At 50.8% G+C, this 25,547-nt stretch overlaps 1 protein-coding gene and 1 non-coding gene across 3 annotated transcripts in view; one reads left to right on the top strand and one right to left on the bottom strand.

Annotated features, from left to right (window-relative positions):
* Nucleotides 1-6,838: 6,838 nt before the first annotated feature.
* LOC134379363 (small nucleolar RNA SNORA70) lies at nucleotides 6,839-6,969 on the bottom strand. Its single transcript, XR_010023762.1, has one exon. It is a non-coding gene; the product is annotated as a small nucleolar RNA SNORA70 (small nucleolar RNA).
* Nucleotides 6,970-13,164: 6,195 nt separating this feature from the next.
* Nucleotides 13,165-25,547, top strand: part of CPNE5 (copine 5) — an 87,454-nt gene continuing 75,071 nt past the window's right edge. For both annotated transcript variants that reach the window (XM_063097221.1, XM_063097220.1), the window contains exon 1: nucleotides 13,165-13,259. In XM_063097221.1, the coding sequence (XP_062953291.1) occupies nucleotides 13,165-13,259 (95 nt within the window). The remainder of the gene's footprint in view (nucleotides 13,260-25,547) is intronic.

Raw genomic sequence — 25,547 nt, 5'->3', positions numbered from 1 at the left:
TTGTTTCACAATTTTTGGTAATTCTGACAGCCAGCGATGTAGAAGTTCCTGTTTCTGTGTAAAGGGAGCTTGTTTGAGAAGAATCCTGCTTAATTCTTCTGTTGTATGAGTGTCCATGCCCTCTCAGTATAAGTACTGTTAGGACAAGTCTCATAAAAGTGGGGTGTGCTAGTAGTGCACAGATAGCTCATTTCAGTCATATCTGAAATAGATTGAGGTGAGGGTAGCTTATCAGGAAAGGCAAGGATGAGTTTATAACTTAGATGGAGACTAATGAAGATAGGTGTGAGACTGCTGGAGGCTAATCAAGGGGCAGGAGAGATGCAGCTTTGGTGGGAAGGAAAGGAGATTCTAGACCTTTTGGAGAAGGGTTGATGTTGGGAGCAGAAAAGCCATTGAAAAAGGCCTTCAAACAAGTGCCCCTGGGATGGCTGAGAGAAGTTTGGCACCCAGACTATTAAGTGTATGGTCCCCAAGGGCCCTCGCCCAGGGCTTCTCGCACTTTACCATGCATAGGAGTCACTAAGAGAATCTATTAGAAGGCCACTTCTTTTTTTTTTTTTTTTTTTTTTTAAAAGATGACCGGTAAGGGGATCTTAACCCTTGACTTGGTGTGGTCAGCACCACGCTCACCCAGTGAGTGAACCGGCCATCCGTATATGGGATCCGAACCCGGGGCCTTGGTGTTATTAGCACCGCACTCTCCCGAGTGAGCCACGGGCCGGCCCAGAAGGCCACTTCTGATTCAGCATTCAGCCAGAGACTCTGTATTTCTAACCAGTTCCCAGGAGATGGTGACTGCTGGTCCAAGACAATACACTGAGTGGTAGGTCCCAGAGGTCACATTCATTTGTCCAACATGAAACTGAGTAAAGGGATTTTCCTAGGAGCAAGGGGCAGTGAGGACCATAACCTGATCTTCTGCCTCTTAGACCAGTGTTCTCTGCTTCATCCTGGTGGCCTTCGACGAGTGAAGAGATTCAAAGCACAGGATAAGCTTTAGTGTCTCCTGGCTTTGACTGCTATGACTGAGCTTTATGAGCCATTGTCCTTCTGTTCCCACTTCAGTGCACTGTGGACATCAGATGGTGTGTGGCACTGATATCCCCTGTGTGGGCACTAGAATGAGTAAGATGGTATGGTCAGTAGACATCACAGAAAGTGAAGGGAAAATGGCATCAGCAATTATGACATTGAAGGAAAAGGGCTCTGGGACCAGACTGTTGGGATTCATATCCCAGCTCCACCACTTATCACCAGTGTGCACTTGAGCAAGTTTCTTAATTGCTCTGTGCTTTAGTTTGCTCAGCTATAAAATGGGGGTAATGGTCCTAGCCTCCCGGGGCTATTGTGAAGATTAAATGAGCTAGAACAAGTATTAACAGCAGGAACTGGCATTTAGAAAACACTTTGAATATGCCAGCTATTATTATTACTGGTGGTCCTGAAGCTGCCAGACACCTCTCCTGCCTCTTCATCCCAAAGTGTCAGTACCACGACCTTGCACAGCCTCTTCCTCCTGCTGAGCTGATCTCTGAGAGCAAAGACTTTGTCTTATTCCCCTCTGTGAGTCTTCTCAGCACTTGTGCAATGCTTTGAGGTTATTGCTGAATGGATCAAATAAAAAAAAGTTCTCCATCACAGAAAGATTGATATCCATTTGCAGAAATAGCGGTACTCCAAGTCTCCAAATCTAGGCTTCAGCTGGTATGGCAGCAAAGCTTTTCCACTAAGCCCTCTGGAACTCCTCAGCTTGATTTATTTTGGGATTGTGTCTCCAGAATATGTCAAAATAGCTTTCCTGGCACAAGGCAAATGATTCCTACCCCCAGATCCTTGAGCCAATCTGAGCCGTCACTGGGGCTCCTCTTGGCACCACATTCTTGCAATGTGTGGAGGAGGAAGCATTGAAAAGCACATTTGTTAAAGTGGTGGAGTTTACTGCCTACAAAGCACTTTATGGCCTCAGAGCCTTGTTGTCTGTGGAGTGGGTTGCTACTGTTTAGGATAGGGGATCTTACAGATGAGAGAGAAGCAAAGTGCAGGGGAGAAAAGCATGTTAGGGTCTCGCTCTAAGGATGACTTGGTCTGATTTAGAAACTGGGTTCCTGTTTGTTCTTCCAAAGGGGTAATTCAAGATCCCTAACTGCATCTGAAACCACAGGTGATCAGTTGTAGACAAGGTTTGTGGGATGTGAGGCCTTTGTGTGACCTTGGGCGAGTCACTTTACCTCTAGAACTTAGTGTTCTCATTCATCAAAGATTTGAACTAGGCCCCTTTTTGCCCCTAAGTTTCTGAATCTAGGTCATTCTGAGAAAATTCCTTCAGCTACCAAGTTTCCATTTAGTATGCTATTTTGGAAGTTTGCCACTAGAGGCCACTGTGAGTGCAGTTTAGCCTTGCAGCAGCTTTAAAAGGTAGAAACCTGCCAACGCCTTTCATGATTTTACTAAGCCATGCCTGCCACCCCTTGGATGTGGAAAACCAGCAACTGCTCAGATTGTGAGAGGCTAGAATTACGATGTCATCCTGGCACAGAATGAGCCTATGAAGGTGCTCTGTTGGCACAGGCTGATCAGCCCTCTTTTCTGTCTACTGGGCTGGATGAAGGAGAAGCGCTTGATGCGTGGTAAGGTTGGACTGGATGAGTCCTTGTGACCAAGGCCTGGTTCCATAGCGTGCCTTATGAAGAGCCAGTTGCCTCTTGGCTGCTTAATATTCCACTTTACGGTTGAATTCATTCGTTCAACAAGTAATTCGGGGGTCCCCCTCTTTTATGCCCAGCTCCAGCAAATATTGTCATAGAATCAGAGAAAGTCAGCCAGAAGGAACCTTAGAAGAGAACAAAGTTATTGTTGCCTCTTCTGTGTTTCATAGTCTGTGGATCGCTCTTGTATATATTTTTCTCTTAAATTCCCAAAACCATCCTCTGAGGTTAGCATTATTATGCCCATTTCTGGATGAGTAAACTCAGAACCAAAGGGAAGTAGCACAAAGTCTTGTACAGAGCGAATGAATGGATAGAATAAAGGGCCCCAGGTTGCATGGCTAGTAAAAAGCAGGGCTAGGACTTGAACTTGACTCATGATCCCAAGTGCAGCTCTTTCCCTGTTATTTTCACCTTTGGCAAACAGAAGAGGAAGATGAAGTTTCATAGAAAAAGAATAATCTGGCAGCAGGCCAGGGTTAGAAGCTGAATCTTCTGCCTTACAGGCTGAGATGTCCAATCTGACTGCTCCATCCTAGAGCATCCCCAGACCAAGCTGGCTGGGAGGCCCCAGCCTCTGCTGTCTCCAAGCTCCTTCCAAGCAGAGGCTGAACCAGGCTTGCAGAGGCACAGCAGGAGGGAGAGTGCAAGTGACCCTAATCAGTGTGTTTATTGGATCACACTGTATTAGCCTCACCAATCAGCTGATCTCATAGAAATCATTTTTCTGTCCATGAGGATCTGACCATAGCTCCATTAAGAGCTGCTGCCCCACATACCTATGAGGAAGCTCTTGTACAGCAGAAGCTTGTGTACAAGGCAGGGGAGGAGGAAGATGTAATATTTCTACTTCCTCATTACCCTGATAGGGAAAATGGCCATTTTACATTCACTGTATAAGAAAAGCCCCCAAAGGAAAGGGAATCCAAAGTTCAAAATTGTCTTTTTGGCAACATTCTGTTCTGAAGGGAAATGTTCCCTTGTGCCTCCCTTTTTGGAAGCATTTGTGATGCTGTTTAAGATTAAACAAGAGAAGGGAAGGAACTTGTGTTTGGGGAGCTTAGGAGGTGCCAGGTGCACACATTATTCCACTTAATCCTCCCCCAAGAGCTATGAACAAGGCATCACAATGCCGATGGCATTCATGAAGGTTCCACATCTACTGGCTGGGCCTCGGCAGAGCTGAGCTTCAAGCTCGGGGTCTGCTCTCCCTCTGTTACACTATAAATTCTCATAGGGACAGTTTCCTTACTATCCTTTGCTCCCACCTCCCTCCAGCTCAAAAAATATGGAAACTGGTTTTCAAGCCAGGACTGGTCACTGTATGACCTTGGTAACTTCCTTCTCCAAGCCTTAGTTTTTCTATCTGTAGAATGAGAGGCCCAGGCTCTGGTCTAACTGCTATGATTTTATGATGGTATTTTTTTTCCAGGGGGCTCCCAGCACTTCCTCATCTAACTGGAATCCCGTACCAACTCTGGAGGGGATGACGGTATGGGCATATTGTTATCTCCATTTTTAAGCTGAGGGAATTTGAGAAGCAGAGATACGATGAGAGAATGGAGAGAAGCTGACACTCTGCCCCCCAGGCCGGCTAGCAGCCTCTGAAGGGCTGTCAGCAGTAGCTCCCGAAGCCTGACACCTGAGCCTTGCCCAGGCTCCTGATAGAATTATCAGAGAACTGGGTAACAAATACTTCCCGTAATCGGGGCAACTGTTCTTAGCCAGAGGTGAAGGAGGTGTGTCTGATGAGCTCCTCTCCCAGTGCGCGGCCAGAGCTCAGAAAACCTGGAGAAATCATGCAGGCTGCTGGAGATGCAAGCTGGTGAGCTCTAGGGGCAGGGCCACCGGGACTTAAACTTCTGCACAAAGCCAGGCTCGTGTGCATGTTTCAGTTACCTTCAGTAGCCAAGCAGGTGAATACAGGCAACTTGGCATGAAAATGAATTTAGAGCTTAGAAAAAAAAAAGAGTGTTTTACCCTCAGTGGCTTCTCAGGCTGCTCCAGTACAGGACAGCCAGGGGAGATGCCCAGGAGCAGCAGTGACAGGAAATTTAAGGGCTGCAGTGAAATGACAGCCCACATGCACCCATTAGCCTGAAGGAGGGAAGGACAGAGTCCTGCAGCCTAGGCAGACCCTCAGGGCAACTGGGGCAGGGGAGAAATGGGAGGGGGTTCAAGGAACAGAATCTGTCCAGAGGCTGTTGCATCCCTTGCCCTGGCCTGAGCATGACAATCAGGAAGGCGTCAAGTCTGTTAGTGGGAGGCTGAGACTTCAGGGAAGGATCTACTTTGCTTTTAAGCTTCTGAAGAAATGTGAAGACTCATTCTTCATTTCCCAAGATGCTCAAACAAGAGGAAATGGGCTTATATTGAGTGGAGAGAGAGTTCAGGAGGCCTAAGAGCAGACTGGCTGGCTGGGCGGTGATATGTTCAAATGAAATTAAATCTAGCAAAAAGAAAGGGAGGCAGGCTGAGGCTGGAAAGGCCAGGCTGTGGAGGACCAAGGTAAGAAGGCCCAGTCCCTGCCTTCGGGGCATACCCCCCACCAAGGGGGAAAGGAGAAAAAAAATTCTACCTAAGAGAAACTTTTTTAAAAAAAAGATGACTGGTAAGGGGATCTTAATCCTTGACTTGATGTTGTCAACACCACACTCTCCCAAGTGAGCTAACCGGCCATCCCTGTATAGGGATCCGAACCCATGGCCTTGGTGTTATCAGTACCACACTCTCCCAAGTGAGCCACGGGCCGGCCCTAGAGAAATGTTTTGATATGCCATGAAAGGAGAAACTCGATCAGATTAAGGGAATCCAGGCTGGCTTCTTGGAAGAGAGGATATCTGAAAGATGGGTAGGATTTGGTCTGGGCAGAGTGGGAAGGCCCAGAAGCAACCAACAGGGCTGGTTCTGGTTGGTTTGAAGGCTTGGTGGTGGGAGTGGGGAGATGGAAGGTCACTTTGGCCTTTACTGTGGAAAGCCCAGAGATGGCACATTTGTGTTTATCAGTCAATAGAAAGTCAAAGCGACCCATCCTTCCTTGAAGGCACAGAGATGAAAGAAAGATCCAGGAGTCTCTGGTTCTAGTGAGAGTGCCTTAACTTTTGTCTCTAATAGCAGCTTATTGGCAAATAACCTAGGGCAAATTTCTTTCCCACTCTAGGCCTCAGTTTCCAGATCTATAAAATCTAGGTGAGTTGGATTATCTTTGAAGTCCAATCCCATAATTAACAACACCAAACTAAATACTGAATTAACTGTGTGTATGTGTGTGTGTTGGGTGGGGAGGGGCTCACAGGAGGTAACAGGCTGTGCTGTCTACACTTGGGTATAGCAAAAAATGGAAAGGTCAAGGCCCTGAGCACAGATCCCACTGTGTTGGACTAAGCCCTGCAGATTTGTGGAGTGCCAGGGCCTAGGCCATGTTGGCAGAGATTGAGGCTCCTGGACAGAGTCCTGAGTGAGGCCGGGGAAGCAGAGGCATTGCTCTGAGGACTGGAAGGAAGCTGCATGGTGTCGGCAAATACAGAGGCGCTTTGGACCCACATAGTTCCAGGTTTGCATCCTGTCTCTGCCACTTTACCTGTGTGAGCTTGGGCAAATTACTGAGCTACTTCAGACCTTAGTTTTGTTATCTGAAAAAAAATGGAGCAAATAATGCCCATTATTCTCCTACAGATTTCGCAGAACATAAACTCAAAATGAGTGCTCTAACTCCACCGACCTGAGATCCTTTATTTATTTATTTATTTATTTATTTTGCACAAGTAGGATTTATTAGTGGATGTGAGTAAGGAGGGTGCACAGCACAGTGGAAGCCCTCATGAGTGCAGGGCCCAGCACTTGTCCAAGGGGCCACGGTTGGGGATGTATTTAATGCCTCGACCATCCAGGATGAGCCGCTTCTCAGCCACCAGGTCTCCATATTCATCTGCATTAAACTTGGTAAAGCCCCACTTCTTTGAGATGTGGATCTTCTGGCGGCCAGGGGACTTGAACAATCACATGTTGCTTGTGCTGAGTCTTGGTGCGGATGGACATGATAACTTGACCAATGTGAACCGTGGTTACTGTGCCCTGTGGCTTTCTGAAAGCATACTTGTCTGGAGCCTAGGTTGGGGACAGCACTGGGTCAGAGACATGAACATCCATTGGAAACCCATACATGCAACAGGCTGTGCACACTACCAAGGAGGCTGCTGTTTGCAGCCATTGCACACTAGGCCCCCACAAAAAAAAAAAAGGAGCACAGTCAGCTCTGGATTGAGCTTCTAAAGAGACTGCCTCTCCCTCATCTCTCTATCTCTAGTGAAGAACTAAGACAGAACATGGCTCAGAGGAGTACAGGTTTGTTAAGTGGCACAATAGCATCATGGGGTTATTGTGAGGATTAAATGAGTGACAATGTTAAATTCTTAACTGCTATGGTTGTTGCATGGCCGGTTCTCAGTAAATAAAATAAGTACACAAGAATCCTTTCCCTTCTCTGTGGTACTGGCCACAGAGAATCTCAATCTGGTAGTTGTCAAACAACAATTCAACAGCTGAATTCACAATAGGTGCTTAATAAATGTTTGCTGGATGGAGGATAGATGAGATGGGTCTGGTGGGAAGACCCAGGCCCTGTCTGGGAGAGGTGTGGATACCAAGGGTCCTCATGAAAGATTCAATGTTTCCAAGGACAAGGGAGGGCTTTTAATTTAGTCATTTGACAAATGGACACCTACTATATGCCAGGCATTGTCCTAGGGGCTGGGGATGCAACAGTGAACAAGACAAAGACCTTGCCTGCATAAAGCTTGTATCCTAGTGGGGGAAATAGACAAGGCTCATGCTATGAAGAAAAATAAAGGAGGGAGAGGGAAAGATACTGTGTTAGGTAGTGTGGCCAGGAGAGCCTCCACGAGGAACGGGAATTTAGGCAGAGACTAGAGGGATCTGAGAGACCTGGGGGAGAGTGTTCCAGGCTGAGGGAATGGCTGGTACAAAGGCTCTGAGACAGGAGCCTGCAGGGCCAGTAAGGAGGCCAGCATGGCTCGAATGGAGTCAGTGAGGGGGAGAGAGAGGAGATGGAGTCAGAGAGCTCATGGGGAGGGTTGGGGAGCAGAGCCCATAGCCCAGTAAGTCCTTCTGCAGAGTGAGATGGGGGCCAAGGGAGGGCCTTAAGCAGAGTAGTGACACTCTTTTAGGTGGATCCCCTGGTTGTTGTGAAGGTTCCAGTCTCTAGACAGTAAGGGGAGGGAGGCCTCCCTCACTTGGAAAAGCATGAGAGGCTGGAAGGAAAAGGAGGGCAAGAGAAGTGAGAGAGGGAGCCAGTGCCCACCGGGCTGCAGACAGATGCCAGGGCAGGCTGAAGGGTGGATCCTAGGAGCAGGAAAGGCTGCAGGGCTGCAAGCAGGAAGACCCTGGGGCTTCCCTTTGCCCAGGTGAAACATGGACTAAGCTAGCTGGTGCTGTGATGTGGGGAGAGGCAGAAGGGAAGGGCAGCATGGGGTGTCATTGTGATGGGGGAGGCTGCCACCCTTCCAGGAGGAATGAGGGGCTGCAGGACTGGAGAGTCCCATGGCTGGCATCTTGCCTCTTCCTCTACCCCAACAGAACGGAGCTTCTCACCACATCTTTTGAGGCACATCCTCACTGCTCCTGGGTACCTGACCTCGCTGTTATTAAGTGGACTTTCTTGTCAAGGGAAGAGTCAGGCAACCTTGAATCCATCACTCCCTATCTCTAAGCTTTTCATTAAAAGAAGAGGTTTAGCCTAGATGGTCTCCAACCCCTTCTAGTATTTCTATTAATGGATGAATCAGACACTACATCGCCCCTGCCTCTTTACAGCCATGGTGGTTTCAAGTTCCCGTCATGCCCTCTGTCTTTCCTTCTCTCCTTGGGTCAGCCACGTACAGTGGTGCAGGGCATCTGTTGCACCCAGCTGAGGGGGTAAGTGGGGGCTCAAGTCTAGCCCACACTCTGCCCAACCTGGCTCAAGGTTGTATTTACCCAGAGTAAAGAACTCCTTTTTCTGGTTTGTTCTAAGGTGCAGTATGGGCAATCCCCACTTCCCTGTGCCGTGCACACTCCACTTCCACTCTTCTATGTCCCTTTTCTCCTACCATCTCCAGCCTCAAACAGGGCAGATAGGAGGGCGGCATTTGCACAAAGTGCCTAGGGAGGGGAGGGGGGACCGCAGCTGCCTTTTCTGTGAGGAGCTGTGCCTCCTAAGCCCTTGGTGCTTTTCCTCTCCTTATCAATGCTGTGAGTTGCCTCTCGAAATTGCTCTGCCATCATTAACACCACGGATTAGGTCAAATGAGAGCATGTTTGTGGTCTTGGATGGCAAAGGCAAAACGCTGATGCTGATTATTCCAGATCTTCTGGGCATGGCCCATTTCGTGCTTGCAGTTCCTAAGCAGAGGGACGAGCGGCAGTTACGTGGCAGTGGACTGGGGCCATGCTTGGTTCTAATCTTGCTGCCAGGCCCAGACAGCACGTCTGCAGCATGTGCTGGCTTGCCTGACATCACAGGTGACCACGGTTAGTCAGCACTATCATGTCTCTCAAAGGAGAAATAACCCATCCAATGGCCACGTCCATGGGGCTGCTTTTGAACCATCAGCAGTTCAGTTGAGCAAGGACTGGAGCATTTTTCCCTGAGCCTGATCAGCAAGTTTTATGTTCTGAGGCTCACTGGTTGTCTTTGCAGTTGGGGTGTGTCTGTTAGACCACCCCTCCTTTAGTGTCCCCTTCTGAAAAGCCTCTGTGCCCGGAGGCAGCCGTGACCTTGCATCTTGGCCCCTCACTTGCAGGCCTCACATTCTACCTCCACCAACCCCCACCCTGTGCTCCAGCCACACTAGCATCCCTAGTCACAGATCTCTGGCCTTTAATCATAACTGGTCCCTGCTAGGAAAGCCTGCTCAGCCTAGTCCTCCAGGCAGAAGCTCATCATCTGTACAGCTGCTGCCCTGTCAGTGCCCCACTCCATCCCCTCACCACAACCAGTTTGGTGTGTTCCAGCCCCACATCCAGCTGCCAATACCTGCAATTCTTTGCCTGCAGCTTTCTCTGGCTTCTGGAACCTGTACTGCCACTCACTGCCGATCAGGCCCGAAATGCCAGGAAATTAACACCCTCATGAAGCGGCCCTCAGCCACTGAGACATTGACTGGCAGAAGTTGGTGTATACATGCCCCGGCCCCCTCACCCCTCTGCCAAGCTAAGTTAGAGGCATGTTCAACAGCCTCCCAAAGTTCCTCAGTGGGAAGGAGCCCTGGTTGCCCACAGTGATAAGTGGCTTGATAAAGCACCTTTTATTGGCTGCCTTTCTTTCCCTGTCTCACTTCCACACTCCACATTCAGCAATCCCTTAACCTTCCAAATAAACTACTTACATTCAAGTCTTTGTCTCAGGATCTGCTTCTGGGGAAACCAAACTGAGACAGGATCCTCAACGTCCATGTCAATATCAGCTCCTTTTTGCAGTTTCCCCTGACCCTCCGTTGTTCCCACTCTGCAGCAGAGCTGTTGGTCACTATTCTCTGCTCCCAGGGCCCTTTATACCCTCCTCAACAACACTCCTCACAATGCACTGTGGTTTATCTGTCTGCATGCCCTCGGTCTCCCACTAGCCTGGGAACTCTTTCGGAATGGAAGCTATGTCCTTTTTGCCTTTTTATTCTCTGAGCCTAGGACAGCACCTGGCACAAGCAGGTGTCCAATGCAGTGTTTTTATTTGGTTTTTTGTTTGTTTGTTTGTTTGCCACAGAACCAGCAGTGGCAATACCTTGACTAAGAGGGAACAGAGTGACACAGACAAGTACCTACATCATTCTAGAGAGAGACCCTGGGGCTGTTACTCCAAATACAGTCACTTTATAAGGTTACTTGGGAGAACTTCAGTCTCACCACTCATCTGTTCAACAACCTGAAATGGCTCCCTATTGTGGCTCTCTCATTGCACGAATGGCTTTTAACACTTTCCATCATCCTGTCCTCATCCTAAGAGGCAGTCAAGCCTCTTGCTCAGAGTCAGTCTTTGGTTTCAGTTGCATGGGTTCAAGTCCTCACTCTGCCAGTTCTCAGCTGGATGATCATGGGCAAGTTATTTAGCTTCTCTGGGCATTAATTTCCTTATTCATTAAATGTGGATAATAATACCTCATGCCTATAATTATTGTGAGAATTTAAAATCATGCATGGTCCTTGTGAATATACTACAAACTACTCAATTGTACTCTTTAAAATGGTGATTTTATGGTACGTCAATAATAATATGTTAAAAAAAAAATTTAAGCATGGTGTCTGGCTCAGTTCTTTGAAAATAAAATGGTAGTAATTACTGTTATCAATAAACTTTCCCAAGTGTCCCTAGCACCGGGCCAGGCACACAGCAGGTTCTCAGTAAATACTCATGGAATGAATGGAGGACATATTCCACAGTACGTTTTTAGCATTGTCTATGCCAGTTATGTTGGGGGTGGGGGCGGGCATAGAGATTACAAGTCCAGTTTTGCATCCCTCAGGAAAGGAAGCCTAAATTCTTTCCTTGGAGGGAGGGCTTCAGGCCCAAACTGGCAAGTGGCACCTCCTGATCCAGCTGCTCCCTGCTGCCAAGGGAATTCCAGTCTCTGTCCCTTGCTACCTGTGCCAGGTAGCAGAACTGAACTGATCCTGAGCCATGGGTAAAGGGAAAACACTTGTCCCAGTCCGAGGAATGTGTTCTCACATTTATGACTCTGGCTGTATCTGATGTTCTGAGAATTAACTTCAAACAGAATCTGGATGCCCTTCTTATGGCCCGACTGCCAAAGGCAAGGCCCAGAGGGCACGACTCTTCTCAGTCAGCCCTAGGCTCTTGGCCTCCCCGGCCTGGAGGCACATCTGGCTTCAGATTCAATGTGCCTGAAGGTGGGTGCGGAAGTGGAGGCTCCATCTCAGCAAAGCTTAAACTGAGGCTCAGGAGGAGCCGCGGGTGGATTTTCTGGAGACAAGTCTATGTGCGCCTTGGTAGACGCCTCAGCGATGCAACCCTGGGCCTGGGATTGCGAGGCTAGGGCGGGGTGGGGGCTGCTAGAGGCTTGGCTCAGAAGGGGCCTTCTGAGAGGTGTCTCAACTCTCCCCTCTCTCCCCAGGGCAGGGCCTGGAGCACCGCACACAGCAGGTGCCTACTGGGTGCTGGTTGTAGAGAAGCCCGAGGAGCTCGGACCGTCCTTCCAGTCTGGTGGCAGAACCTTCTAGACCCAAAGCTGGCTCAGTCTTGTGGTCACGATGGGCTGGGCACTGTGCGCAGGGCGCTGGCGCGTGGTTTAGGTGGTCCCTGGCCGGCGAGAACCAGAGGCGGGATGGGAGAAGTGCCCATGCACCGACCCTATTTGGGCCAGACTGCCCTCACTGGGAAACCGAGGCCGCCCCTGCCGGCGTTGGGGTCGCCCCCACATACCTCCCCCGGAGATGTAGAGCCTGTTTCTGGACTGAAATCAGCCCCCGTGTGGAGCGCACGCTCAGCAGAGACCCTCCTCCCCAAGCTTCTTGGGGGGTCTTTTTTGCATACGTCCGTCCTCCCGCCTGCACAGACCCTTCTCAGACAGGCACCCCTTAGTTCACAAAGTCCCCTCCTTCCCCCAGTGTGGAGACCCCTGATGTGGGGTGAGGGAGTGGGGCGCGGGCGCAGACGAAGACGCGCGCGACTGGGACCATCTCTGGCTGTCACTCCCATATCCCCAGCGTCTGTAGCCGCATCTCCACGCCCGCCACGCACACACACACACACACACATAGACACACGCTCACACACTCGCACCGCGTGCAGACCCCGCCCGCGGCCCCGCCCCAGCCCCTGCGGGCGCCCCCTCTGGCGCTCCCGGACCCCGCACGCAGCCCGCCCCGGGTGGCGGGAGGCGGTGGCTTCGGGCAGATTTGATTTTCCCGCAGCCGGAGCGGCCCGGAGCCGGAGCCCAAGCCGAGGAGGTGGCGCTCGCAGCCTCATCTCAGCCCCGCCGCCGCCCGCGCCAAGACCCAGCGAGAGGCGGCTCGGCTCGGGCGCTCCGGGCTCCGCGCTGCCAGCGCCGCCACCTCCGCCGCCCGCTCCCCACCCGGCGCCTCCGGCCCCCGCCGCCCCTCTCCGCCCGCCCACAGCCGCACACCCCTCTCCCTGTGCCCCCCTCCACGACTCCACGCGTCCCTCCCGGTGCCCTCTCCCCGCTGCGTCCTAGCCCCCCGGGCTCCCTGTCCCTCTCCGCCGGGCTCCCAGCCTGTTAGCGGCGCCCCCCGCGCCCCCTCCTCTGCCCGCGGCCCCCGCTCCCCCGCCACCCTCCCTCTCTCACTTCCCACGCCCCCTCTTCACGCTTCTCTCTCCTCCCCTTGCCGGCTCCGTAGTTGGGGGAGAGCCCAGGGCTCCAGTCGCTCCGGAGGAGGCGTGAATCGCGCAGGGACTGACTAATTTGGGGTGGGGGTGCGGTGGGCGATGGAACAGCCCGAGGACATGGCGTCGCTGAGCGAGTTCGACTGCTTGGCGGGCAGCATCCCGGCCACCAAGGTGGAGATCACCGTGTCCTGCAGGTGAGCCTCCCACTGACCGGGTCCCCCTGCCCTGCTCCTGGACCCCGGAGCCCCGGGGTCCCTGCCGCTTCGACCCTCTACCTCCGTGCGCCCCCTTCCCAGACTGTCCTGGCTTCCAGGATGCGCCCCTGCCGGTTGGCCAAGAGCCCCTGCCCAGCTTCGGGTGGCGACGGCGGCATGGCAAGCCAGGCTGGGGTCATATCCCGGAAAGTTTGCACTCCGGGCTGTTGCTGCGAGGAGATATGAAGACACAGGAACAGGGATCCGGGCATCTGAGTGGGGAGAGGGAGGAGGTGAAAGGCTATACCAGGGTCTCCACTCAGAATATCTCTGATCTACCCTTCCCCAAATAGAGAAGTGAGCGATTTGCCCCCATCCCTCCCAGGCGTGTCCAGGCTCTGTCTTCTGTGCCCTGCTTTCTTCTCTCCTTCCTCCTTCTTTGCCCCAGCATCCCGGTCCCCTCCTCCTCCTCCACCCACCCACCGCCCTAGACCCCAGGATTCTGAAGTCTTCGTTCACCACCGACAACAATATCGACTCTTGCAAAAGGATCAGATTGACTCATTCATACTGAGATGTGGATAACTGATAACAACTTAAAGTGGCATCATTAGAGGACAATAACTTGGGTCCAAAATCTTAAGCCAAAGGAATAGAACATTGTGAAAATTTAGAGTCGAGTGGAGGAGGAGGAGCATTTTTGTGGGCTACCACCCCCAAATCCCCAATCATGTCACACAGGGCTTGGGGGTCTCCCCCAGGTTCTGCTTCCCCAGGCAGTAAGAGTGTATGGGTGAAGAAGAGGGGATTTTTGTCCTAGTGCAGTCACTCTGTGTCTGGCCTGGGGTTACTGCTGGGACTGCAAGCCCACCTTGAAGTTCCCCCGGAAATGTCATTCCCCCTACCCCAGATAACCAACAGCATTTCTGGAGCCCTGGCTGTGCGCTCCCTCCAAATCGCCCACCCCATTCTCTTCCAGGTCCCTCCTTGGTCAGAGCCTTTATCGACCCTCATGGCCCCCCAGCCCTATATTACAAAGTTGTGGTTTGGGGGAGGTGTAGCTAGAGCCAGAGAGGCTGGGCTAGGGCATGAAAGAGGGAGGGAGTCAGGGGGACTTTCTCCTGAACACTTGGGGATGAGTGGGAGTGAGGGCTGCTGAGTCTGAACATAGCTGCTCCCTCGTCCCCCCCCCCCCACCCCAACCGAGCCAGGCACTCCAGGGGCTTCTGTGATAGCTTCCAACTGTCTCCCCCATGGTCCCACACACAGTGCTGTCAGGATAATCTCCAATGCCATTTGTATCTTGCCATTACTCTGCTGGGAGATTCCTGATGGCCCATTAGCTCCAATCTCACCTCCTCAGCCATCAGCAGCTGCCACAGCCCGCCCTCCCTTCTCCTGCATGCACACCCTGCACCTGACACTCCCTGCCAGTGTTCAATCATGCCTGTCGTCTTCAGAGTCTTCTCGGGATCTTTCCCACCTCCGAGCCTCTGAACAGCCCATTCCCTGTCCAGGTTTCATTCCTCCTTTGTCTTTGCCAGTTCATGTGCCCCCATCGTGAAAGGCCTGGCCCCATGCTCCACACTTTTAGGCATCCTCTCACCCAGGAACCACTCTGCTCAAATTTCTGTCTTCTGTGACCCGTGGGCCCTGAGTACTCAGCCTGGACCATGGCGTCCCTAACATACTGAGGATTAACTCTCTTAAGGCTTCTCAGGTGTGTAGACTTCATCCCTCCTCCCTCAAAGCAACCGTGTAAGCATTTGAGGTCAGAGATTTCCACCCTGACTTGTACCCACAAGTCCCATATTCCAGTGGAGAGGAAAGGAGATGGAGGGCAGAAGGTCTTGTGGCTTTGGAGTCAGATGCAATCCCTGCTTCAACACAGTTACAAACAATGAGCCACATGTACTCATGGAGAAACCTTGTTCACCAAGGTAGCTGACGTGCTTAGAACAATGCCTGGCATATAGCAGGCACTCAACAAATACTGATGGAGGAATCAACTTGCAGGAATAGAGGAACATGAAGCACTGAGCCCACTACTTTGCACTTGTTTGGCACACAGTAGATGCTCAATAAGTAGCTACAATGATTACCCTAAGATAACAGCACTTGGTCCTTCCTAGAAGCGAAGATGTCCAAAGGACTGAAACCTCTTGCATAAGAGATGCCTGAGAATGCATCTGGGTTCCTGAGGGATGTGTTCTGGTGTTGACCCCCGCATCCATCCACTCTACGGGGACACAATCCAGCAGCCTGAGGAGGGTCTGACCTGCTCCTGCTCTCCAGAAAGCCAGAGGGTGGGGAAGTGGGTTTTGGTGGGGAGGGATGAGGAGGGAAGAGTCATTTGGAACAGAGGGAATGAGAAAACAGTTTGGGTGGACTTGACATTGTAGATCCATCTCTTTGCCTCCATTGGATCCAACTATCCAAGTTCTAGAACAGAGAGTGAGAGAGAAGAAAAAAAAGGAGGGGGAGAAGATGAGGGAGGAGTGAGAGATGCACAGAGTGGCTTTCTCCAGCCTATTCTTCACTCCATAGTGACCAGTTAAAGAGAGTCAAGTCCCTCTCCCCTGGACCCTGTGGGCAAGGCTGACTGGGTCCCAGGAGAGGAGGCTATGGATGCCCTTGCCTTGAGCATTGAGGTGAAACCTGCTGGTGGGCAGGGAACAGCAGGGCAGGCAGAGGGACTGGTGGGGTGAGAACTCAAGGGGGTTTCAGGATGGGCAGCTGGAGTGGAGGGAGCCACTGTTTCAGGGAAGATCATTAGTTGCCATCTCTGGCTCCCTAGTTTCCAAGTTCCCTTTCCCTTTGCTCCTTACAAAGGCTCCTACCACCCCCTGTATCCCCAAGACCTTTCAGCTCTGTGCTTAGGGCAGGACCCAACCACCTGCCATGCCTATCCTAGTGCACTCCTAGCTGAGCAAAGCTGCCTGATGCAAGGGCACGTCTGAGCTGGAGCACAGGGCAACCATGGGGGCCCAGTCAAGTCTCTGCTGAAGGCAGATGACACTGTGGGATGGACATGTTCAAGCCCCTGCTTCAGGTCAAGTATGTCGTGGGCTAATCTATAGTCCACTCCCAAGCAATTATTTTTACCAACTTTGGTAAACTAAGGGTGGAAGATGAGAAAGGTTTTGGTTGTTTGCAATCAATGGTTAAGAATGTGAGCTCTGGCATCTGTCTACCTGGGTTCAAATTCCAGCTCTGTTCCTATGACCCTGGGTAAGCTATTTAACCTGTCTGCCCCTCAGTTTCCTCTTCTGTAAAGGAAACATAATAATCCTTACCAATTTTGAGTATTAAGCCTATTAATCCATGAATAGTGATTTATATGTGTTATTTGACACCTGGAAGTAAATAAAGATCTGTCTCTATAGTTGAGTCCCAGGATTTGTGTGGGCCCTGGAGATCTGATCGATCTAGAGATTCTTAGAGGTTGTTTTGGGAGAGGGTAGGTCAGATGACATAGTAGAAAATATAACTTTAAAGACCATTCTCCCTTGAGCCAAAAGCTCTTTCTTCCTTTGATAATCTGTTCCAGAACTTTCCTAACTTTGTTAGGCATCCTGCAGATCCAATCAAAACTTACCTGTCAGGTGTCCCATCCACAAAGGCCCCAAGGTTTTTCGGGTCTCTATGCATCTGTTGTCTGATGTAGGAATCTGGACCAGCATGCTGGTTAAGAAAAATGATTTGCATTTTTTATGTAACAGGAAACCTTTGCACTTGGGCAGGGTCCTGCTAGAGAAGCAATGCACAGTTCCACATAGTGGGCTCCTGAGACAAAGGGAAGGCAGGGAGGGGAGAGTTCAGAGGCAACCTGGTCGCTTAGCCCTGCTGGAATCTCTCAAACAGCTGCCCTCTCCCTGCCAGCAGGTATGGGGCTGGTGGGCAGCTGTTGCCTCTGCCCCAGAGTTATTGTTTTCTGTTGTCTGTTCAGGTTGGCTTTTTGTTGCCCTGGGGCCCGAGAGGCAGCCCAGCTCAGGAGCTGTGCCCTGGGCCTCTCAGGATAGTGTGAATCTGCTCTGAGTGCTTTCTTCTGACAGGCAGGGGAGGGAAGGACCTGGGGGCAGCGTGGCAGCTGTCAAAGCCAGTGCTAGGAAAAAGAGGTCCATTTAACTATTGAATACACAAAGTACTCAGTTTAAAGGAGTCAGGGGAATGATAACTGTGGCATTCATTGAGTGCTTCCCATGTGTTAGGCATTTTTCATCTGTATTAGGCTGACATATGCGATTGCCTGTAATCGGCTGTTCTGACCTATTCAAATAGCACTTTGATACGGTTCAAACTAAGATCATTATATTAGTTTTCAATTGCTGCGTAACAAATAACCACAAACCTAGCAGCTTCAAACAACAGCCATTTGTTGTCTCCCAGTTTCTGCAGGTCAGAAGTCTAGGTACTGCACAATGGGCTTCTCTGCTCAGGGTCTCACTAGGCTGGAATCAAGGTGTCGGCAGGACTACGATCTCATCTAAGACTCAGGGTTCTCTGCCAAGCTTACTCGTTGTTGGCAGAATTCAGTTTGCTTGCTGGTTGTTGGACCAGCATGACTCTTGGCTCCGAGAGGCCAACCTCAGATCCAAGCCACATGGCCCTCATACAATATGGCAGCTTATTTCTTCAAAGCCAGTGAGAGAATCTCCCTCTAGTCTGCTATGACAGAGTCTTACATAAAGTAACTAATCCCAGGAGTGAGTGTCTGATCACCTTTGCCATATATCATAACCTAATCACATGAGTGACTATTATCCCACCTTGTTCCCAGGTCCTGCCCACACTCAAGGGGATTATACAGCCGTGTACACCAGGGAGCAGGAATCTTGGGGCCAGCTTACATTTCTGCCTACCACAATTACTGTATCTTTTAAACCTCACAACAGTTCTATGAGATAGGTAGTAGTATTTTCTCTTTTTGCTGATTAGGAAATAGAGGCTCAGAGACGTTAAGGGATCTGTCCAAGGTTACACAGCTAGTACGTTTTGCAGAAGGGGATCCAAATCCAGTTCCCTCAGACTTCAAAGCCTTGAGGGCTTCTTGAGGTTGGGGGTTGCAGGTCTCCATGGGGATCATGGTAGAGGCCTGGGTACCAACTATGAAGGTGTGATGAAGAGGAAGACGCTCTCTCCTCAGGGGTGGGAGAGGCCTTCCTTGCTCAGGAATGCCTCTGGCTCTGAGAGGCAAACCCAGACCTGGGGGAATCTCCAGGGAGCAGAGACCAGAGAGTCACAGGACATGTCAGCCTTCCATGGTATCCAGACCACATGGTGGTAGCTTACCGTCTCTCCTCTCCCAGCTCACAGTTCTCCTTGCTCAGACTCAAGGCCATTGCTGGAAATGGCCTACCCTTGGGAAGAAAGGGTAGGGAGGAGGTCAGGGAATGAGGCTGGAAAGCTCTTGGGCAAAGAAGAATAAGGTTTAATTAGGAATGCTTCAGCTGTGAGTAACGGAAAATCTGACTGATGGTGCCTTAAACCGGAAATACATTTATTTTTCTCTCTCTCTTTTTTTTTTTTTTACATTTATTTTCACTGTTTGTCTGGAGGTAGGTTATCTCAGGGCTGGTTTCTTGGCTGTCTTTGCCATCGAGGACCCAGCTATCTTTCTACTCTGTGCCTCATTGTGACGAAATGGTTGCCTCTGCTTCACATGTCACAACCACATCCAAAGACAGGAAGCAAGCTGTAGGGCCAAGAGCCTCTTTTTGACAAGTTCTGAAGCACAGTCTCTCCCAAAATCTGTCAGCAGACTTCCCTTTCTATTTCAGTGGCCCAAACTGGGTCCTGTGTTTACCCCTAGACTAGGGATGGGGGCCTACCTTCCCTGACTTCAGGGGGTCTCTATCAGGTCTGAACAAATGTGGATTCTGTTAGCAGCAGGAAGAGACTAGGGAATGCTTGCTTGATAGGCAACTGTGACATCTGCCTCAGGAGGCTCTCCAAATGGCCCTGCAGGCTACCTGAGCTCCCTGGGGCTAGAAGGGACCTAGAGTTTGGCATCCTCTGAGGACTGGCTCCTCGGATTTTCCTACATTCACCGGCCAGCCAGTGATATGCAACTGGGGACTGAGTCTCCAACTACAGCTTGCCTGGACCCCTGACTATCTCTCTTCCTGTTAGTTCACCAGGCAAGAAAAAAAGCCTCAGTGTGATTTCAGAACACTGCAAGGTACCTGTCCTCTACCATCTCTTCTGCTGGCCCAGCACAGCACCTGACGGTCCCAATAGGAGAGCTTTATGCCTTTGGGTATTGATGAATCCTGGGCAGGACACTGAAAGTCAGTTCCTGGCTTACCATCTCTGAGGCCTTGACCAGGTCATTTAAGTCCTCCAACCTCAGTCTCTTCAACTGTAAAATGGTGGAAAATACTGGCCCTGTCCACATCCTCTAGGATTGTTATAAAGACAAAAAGATTAAGTCTGTGAAGTTCTATATAAACTGCAATGTGCTAAATAAGCTTAATAATGGTAATAGGTACCAATAACTGAACACTACTGACACATTCATTTACGTGATAATTGATATTGATCTTAATTTCCTATTAAGAGTCTTTTTCATGCCATGCACAGTTCTAAGTGCTGTGGATATAGTAGTGAATAAGACAAACTCTCTTCCCTCATAGAACTCACATGGGGGTGGAGGTGGAATATAAACAAATATACAAATTTCTCATTAAGCGAATAATGTCTGATAGCGATAAGTGCTCTGCAAGTAAGTTCGTGGCTTTTGGGGATGCTTTAGACAGGACAAGCTGGTGACATTTGAGCTGAGATCTAAAGGGAGGATCTAGATGAAGGGTGATTCAGGTAGGGAGAACAGCAAGTGCAAAGGCCCTGTGGCAGAAAAGACCTTGGTGTGCTTGCAGAACTGCAGGGAGACTAGTGTTGCTTGAGCAGTGTGAGGATGAGGTCAGAGAGGAAACGGGTGCAGATCACAGCCTTGTGGGCCACGATAAGGAGTTTGACTTATTATTCTAACAGCAGTTGCGGGGTGGTGGGGGATGTTAAACAGGAGTTCTGATTGACCTTTAAAAACAAATTCTCTGGTTGCTGTGAAGAGAATGGACTGGAGAGGGCTAGGGAAAGGCAGGGATTGAAGCACGTGCTAGGCAGGAGGCCACTGCAGCCTCCAAGTGAGAGATGACGGTGACAGTGGCACAGGGAAGACTGGACAGAGTTGGGATGTTTTTTGAAGTAGAAACCTTTAAGATGTGACGAATGGGACAGCAGGGGGAACAAGGGAAAGAGAGAATGGAGCGTGTTTCCTACATTTCTGCTGTAAGCTACTGGCTTCACAACAACTCCACAAGGCAGGTATGTGACCCACGCACAGATGAGGAAACTGAGGTAAAGTAGCTTGTCCAGACTTACTTTGTGACTGTGTGGGGGTTCCAGCTTGGTTGCATCTGAGGCCAGGGTTCATGCTCTCTCCCCTTGGTCATGCAGCATGGGAGGGACAATTATTACAATAATTAATAGTAATAAAAATGCAAGTAGCTCCAGGAAGGAGAGCTCTTTAAGGCATATCAAAATTGCTTTTTAGACCTTGGTGGGGTTGCTTGGCAGGGAGACAGTGCACATGGGCGAGGAACGGAATCTGAAAGGGGAGATGGGCGAGTGCCAGGGGCTGGGTGCCAAGGTCCCTCTCCTCCCCAGCTCTCTCCCTGCTTTCCTCGGATTACTTCTGCCTGTTAGAGCAGGGCAGGAGGAGATGGGAAACTCTCCACTTCTCTTCAGTCATTGGTTTCTTAGCAGATCCAGTGGGGCTGGGGGCAGTAAACAGGGCAATGAGGCTCTGAGGGGGCACTACTGGCCCAGATGGGGCTTTGGGAGACCCTGGGTTTTGGTAGTGCTCCCCGTGACACCTCCAGATGAGCTCGAGCTTCAGAGTTCAAATCTTAGCATGGTCCCCGACAAGCCAGGTGGCACCTCCTAGCCTCAGCTGCCTTGCCTGAAGAACGGGAGCAGCACCCACCACCTGGCATTGATGAGTAGGGCGTCACAGGTTAAGTACCCAACAAAGGACTTGGCACAGATTTATGTCATCCCTCTCTCACCCCATTTACCAGATATTTGGTGTTGAATTGCTCCATAGAGAAATGGGGTGATGCTGGTGGGCCCCTGAATTCAAGGGGTCTCTATGGGACCATCAGGACTCCTGTTTCTGCCTGACATTGGCTCACCTGTCCCTAGTCTGCTGTCCCCAAGGAAGGCTGTACAGCCAGATGGGCATGTGGGTGCTTTGGTCCTGCTCCAGCTAGGCTTTAGGGAGCATCAAGGGGAGAATGCCATGATCCCTAAAAGCCATCTTCATCCTCCACAGGCCTTTATTGAGCACTTATTGTATGCCAGGCACTGAATTGCAAATTATTATGTGCCAGACACTGTTCCAACTGCTTTGCATATATAATTGTATTAATCTCAGAAAACTCCTGGGAGGGTGGAACTATTATTACCTCTTCCTTACAGATGGGGATACCGAAGCCCAGAGATGTTAAGTGATGTGCCTGAGGTCAGACAGCTAGTAATGGGCAGAGCTGGGTGTTGGACCCAGCAATGAAGCTCCAAGTCTATGCTCTCAGTGCTCCACCTGTCCGCCTGGGTTGGAGGGATGCTTACGGTGGGTTGTTGGGAAGACCATAAGCCATCTTTTCTTAACTCTTTTAGCCTTGTGAATCTCTTTGGGAATCTGATGAAAACTCCTTGGTACAATGCATCCATATACATGTACCAATATGCCAAATTTTTACATTTTCAGGGGGCCCATGGCCTCCATTAAGGACCCCTGGTTTAGGAAAAGCTGAGCGCATGAGCTCTTCATGTGCTGCTTTCTGTGTTGCAGCCAGAGGCCTTGTCAGTGTGCTGATGCACCATTTATGGGCTTTGTGAAGAGACGACCAGGGATGTGCAATGGCCAGTTCACCCAGCATCTCAGCCCAAGAGCAAATGTGTGTTCTCCAAGACTGGGGATCCCTGAGGACAGCGTTGTATCTCCCCTCAGACTGGGGCTCCCTGAGGACAGGGCTGTGTCTCCCTCAGACTGGGGGTCTCTGAGGGAGGGCTGTGTCCCCCAACCTCTGGAGCACCCCAACCTCTACCCCACCTCTTAGGTGCAGGTGTCACCCCCCTTTAGCACTCCTAAAGGCCCCTCTTTTAGCACCCTCCAGGGGCTCTCATTTTGTCTTTCCTGGGGCCTGGGAGGCTTCTGACTGTTTTCTTGCTGCTGCTAAATTGGAAATGATTCCTTGAGGGTGAGTGGGGAGGAAAGGGGCCCTCAGCTTTGCCTCCCTGGCCTTGATTTAAGGAACAAAAGAAGCCAAGCTCCAGGCAGCCGTATGGACAGCTGAAGGGTTTTATGCTCTTTTGGGGAAAAACTACATTGTGTCTGTTGGAAAAAATTTCCTTTTGAGCTCTCCAAAGACAGAAAGTGAAGAAAAAGCACTTGTGGTCTGGTCTGTCTGTGCCCTCGTGGCTTGGGCCCTGCTTCGGGGTGGGGGAAGACCTGGTTTCCTTACCTGGCTTCTTGCTGGCTGTGTGTCTGTGGGCCGATCACTCACTGTCTCTGAGCCTGGGAGTCCTCATGGGTCAGGGTGAGGGTCATGGAGAAGGTGCTTTACTTTGAAGAGCCTTCAAGTGCTGCACATGTGTATGCTGTTGTCCTTGACATCTGCAGCGGAGGAAGCTGAGGCCCTAAGATGCAGTGTCTCCGTGTCCCACCATGTGGTGCTGTATTTAGACTACTGCCATCAGAAATACAGTGGGTGTAGAGGTGGGGGGCAGACAGGGGGCATTTGTTTAAACATGGCTTCTGGGGCCCTGCTCCAAATCTACAGAACCAGACTCTGGGAATGGGACCCATGAGTCTGCCTTTTTACACCGGGGGGCAGGGGTGAGTCCCAGGAAATGTGAGGCTCATTTTTCATGTGGTGAAGCCACCATCTCAAGACCAAGAGAGGAGGCTCAGCGGGCCCTGAGGTTTCTGTCAGGACAGGCATTTGGGGTGAGGGATGGATGGGGCAAGCATGGACGAGGTGAGGGATCAGAGGGTGTAGAGTGCAGGGATCTAGGTGAGGGGGCAAAGGGTCCTCAAGGCTGAGATGGGGGAAAGAAGGGGGGCTGAGGAGGAGCTGAGGCTGGGGGGGAGGGGCTGCTCTCAGCCAAGGGGAGGGATTCAACACATACTCAAGCCGGGCTCTGGGAGTGTGTGTTAGGGAGGCTTCCTTGAGCCAGCGAGGGTGGAGGTGGCTTGGGCCAAGGAAGCCTGAGCATCCACAGGAGAGTGACGGCTCTGCTCAGCACCAGACCAATGATGACTGACCCATCTGATGAGCCTCACTGGGTCCCAGCTGCTCTACATATCTGATCTCCCCAGCAGTGAATTATTTTTAGCCCCACTCTGCAGATGAGGGAACTGAGGCACAAGGAAGGCAGGTCACCTATCCAGGGCTGGGATGGTTGTGACTTGTGTGACTACACAGCCCATGCACTTAACCATTACACTTTAGCCAAGAGCAAGTACACAGGACTGTCCCTGAGAGTGACTGTGCACCATCCAGGCCAGGAGACGAGAGCTTTGCTCACACATCTGACTGTTCTTCTTGGTCTTTCTTCATCTATCCAACTTGCCAGGCTCCTACTCTGAGGTGCTGGTTGGCCTGTGGCAGAGGCGGGGGCCCCTGCCCTAGAGAAGCTCACAACCAGCGTGAGAGACAGATGCACCCATGATTTTGCAGCCTGGGGTGTGCTGCTTATGGTAATGGGGTCCTCTGAGCCAAAAGGTTGCATGCTACAGGCCAGAATGCTCGGAGAGGAAAGAGGAAATTGTTGTTGGTCAGTTCTAGGAGAGACAAAATCTAGGAGGAAGGATAGCAATGAGACTGGAAGGATTTTAGGGATAACTTCAGCAGAGTGGAGTAGAGAGGGTTTGCATTATGCTTGGGTGCTCATTGCCAGAGTGACCAGTGCCCCAGGACTCAGTAAGAGTCCTGAGGTCACTGGGCAGGGAGCCATGGAAGCCAGGTGGCTGGATTCTATTTTTAGTCTAGTATGTGCCTCTGGCTCAGCTGGGAGAGTGAGTAGGACCAAGAAAAGCCGGTCTACTCTACTTGTCTTCGAAGATAAAAGCCCACCCCTCTCTCTCTCTCTCTCTCTCTCTCTCTCTCTCTCTCTCTCTCTCTCTAACACACACACACACACACACACACCCCAGGCTGAAATCCAGGGTCTCACTCTCTTTCTTACTAGCCTAGACATGACTAAACCTGAGTTCCAGACCCAAAGTTGGAGGAGACCCAGACCTTACAGGAGTCAATTGCCATGTCTCTGAGTCTCACATTCCTGATTCATACAGGAGTTGGAAAAAGTGACCTCTGAGGTCCCTTCCAGCTTGAACATTCTAGGATTTTATGTAATTACAGAATTTCATTATAGAATTCAAAGATAAACCGCAGTGCTTTCCTTAGTAGAGAAGTCCCCAACCCCACCCCTCGTTATTACTTTCTGGCTCCACACTGTGCCTCAGGTTCTACCGCTGTAGTCATCTGTGGTGGGAAGGTATTTAACTTACAGTGTTAAGGCATTTTGTTTTTTCTTTAAATCCAGACAGATGTCCCTGCCCCCAAACCTAGCACACTTCAGGGTGAGAAAGTCAGCCCGGGTATGTCAGCCTACCCTGGTGTGAATGATTATACATAAAAGTGGGGTCTTACTTGTAGCCCCTGCTGCCTACTTTTCAGAGCTGTCTGGTGTATCATTTCATCGGATGCTCGCTGCAGTGGGCTGGGAGGTTTATTAGATGGTTTCCAAGTGACAGCTGGCTGTAACAGGTCTGGTCTGGTGGAGGGGATGGTGGGGCCGGCAGAGGGTTGGTACGCTTGTAGGGTCAGGAGTGCTAGCTGGTGGTGGCTGCCTTTTGGGAGAAGTCCCTGAATGAAGAGACTGTAGTAGGGGATGTGGGCGAGAGTTCTCCAGGGGCTGGTTTCCCACAAGCCATCTAGGGATCCTTCTCTTGGGGACATCACTGAGAATCTGCTCAGGGACTAGAGCTGGGTGATTCATGAGCATGAAATGGGGCCTCCCCAGGCATCAGAAGATGTCATGTGTTGGCACCAGGCTGCTGGTGCGTCTGTCTGTCTGTTGGTTGGTCTTTGACTCCCACCTCAGGGTGAGGGAAATGGATGGTGGGGTTGACTATGTGGTTAAGTTGCCTGACAGACTGTCACTGCTGATGGCTGTTGGTGACATTGACTCAGGTTAAGGCCTCCTTCTAGATCTTTC

The sequence above is a fragment of the Cynocephalus volans genome, chromosome 5, assembly GCF_027409185.1.
Source record: "Cynocephalus volans isolate mCynVol1 chromosome 5, mCynVol1.pri, whole genome shotgun sequence".
Taxonomy (NCBI): domain Eukaryota; kingdom Metazoa; phylum Chordata; class Mammalia; order Dermoptera; family Cynocephalidae; genus Cynocephalus; species Cynocephalus volans.
The sequence above is the reverse complement of the archived record's forward strand: the minus strand, read 5'-3'. Positions and strand labels throughout refer to the sequence as shown.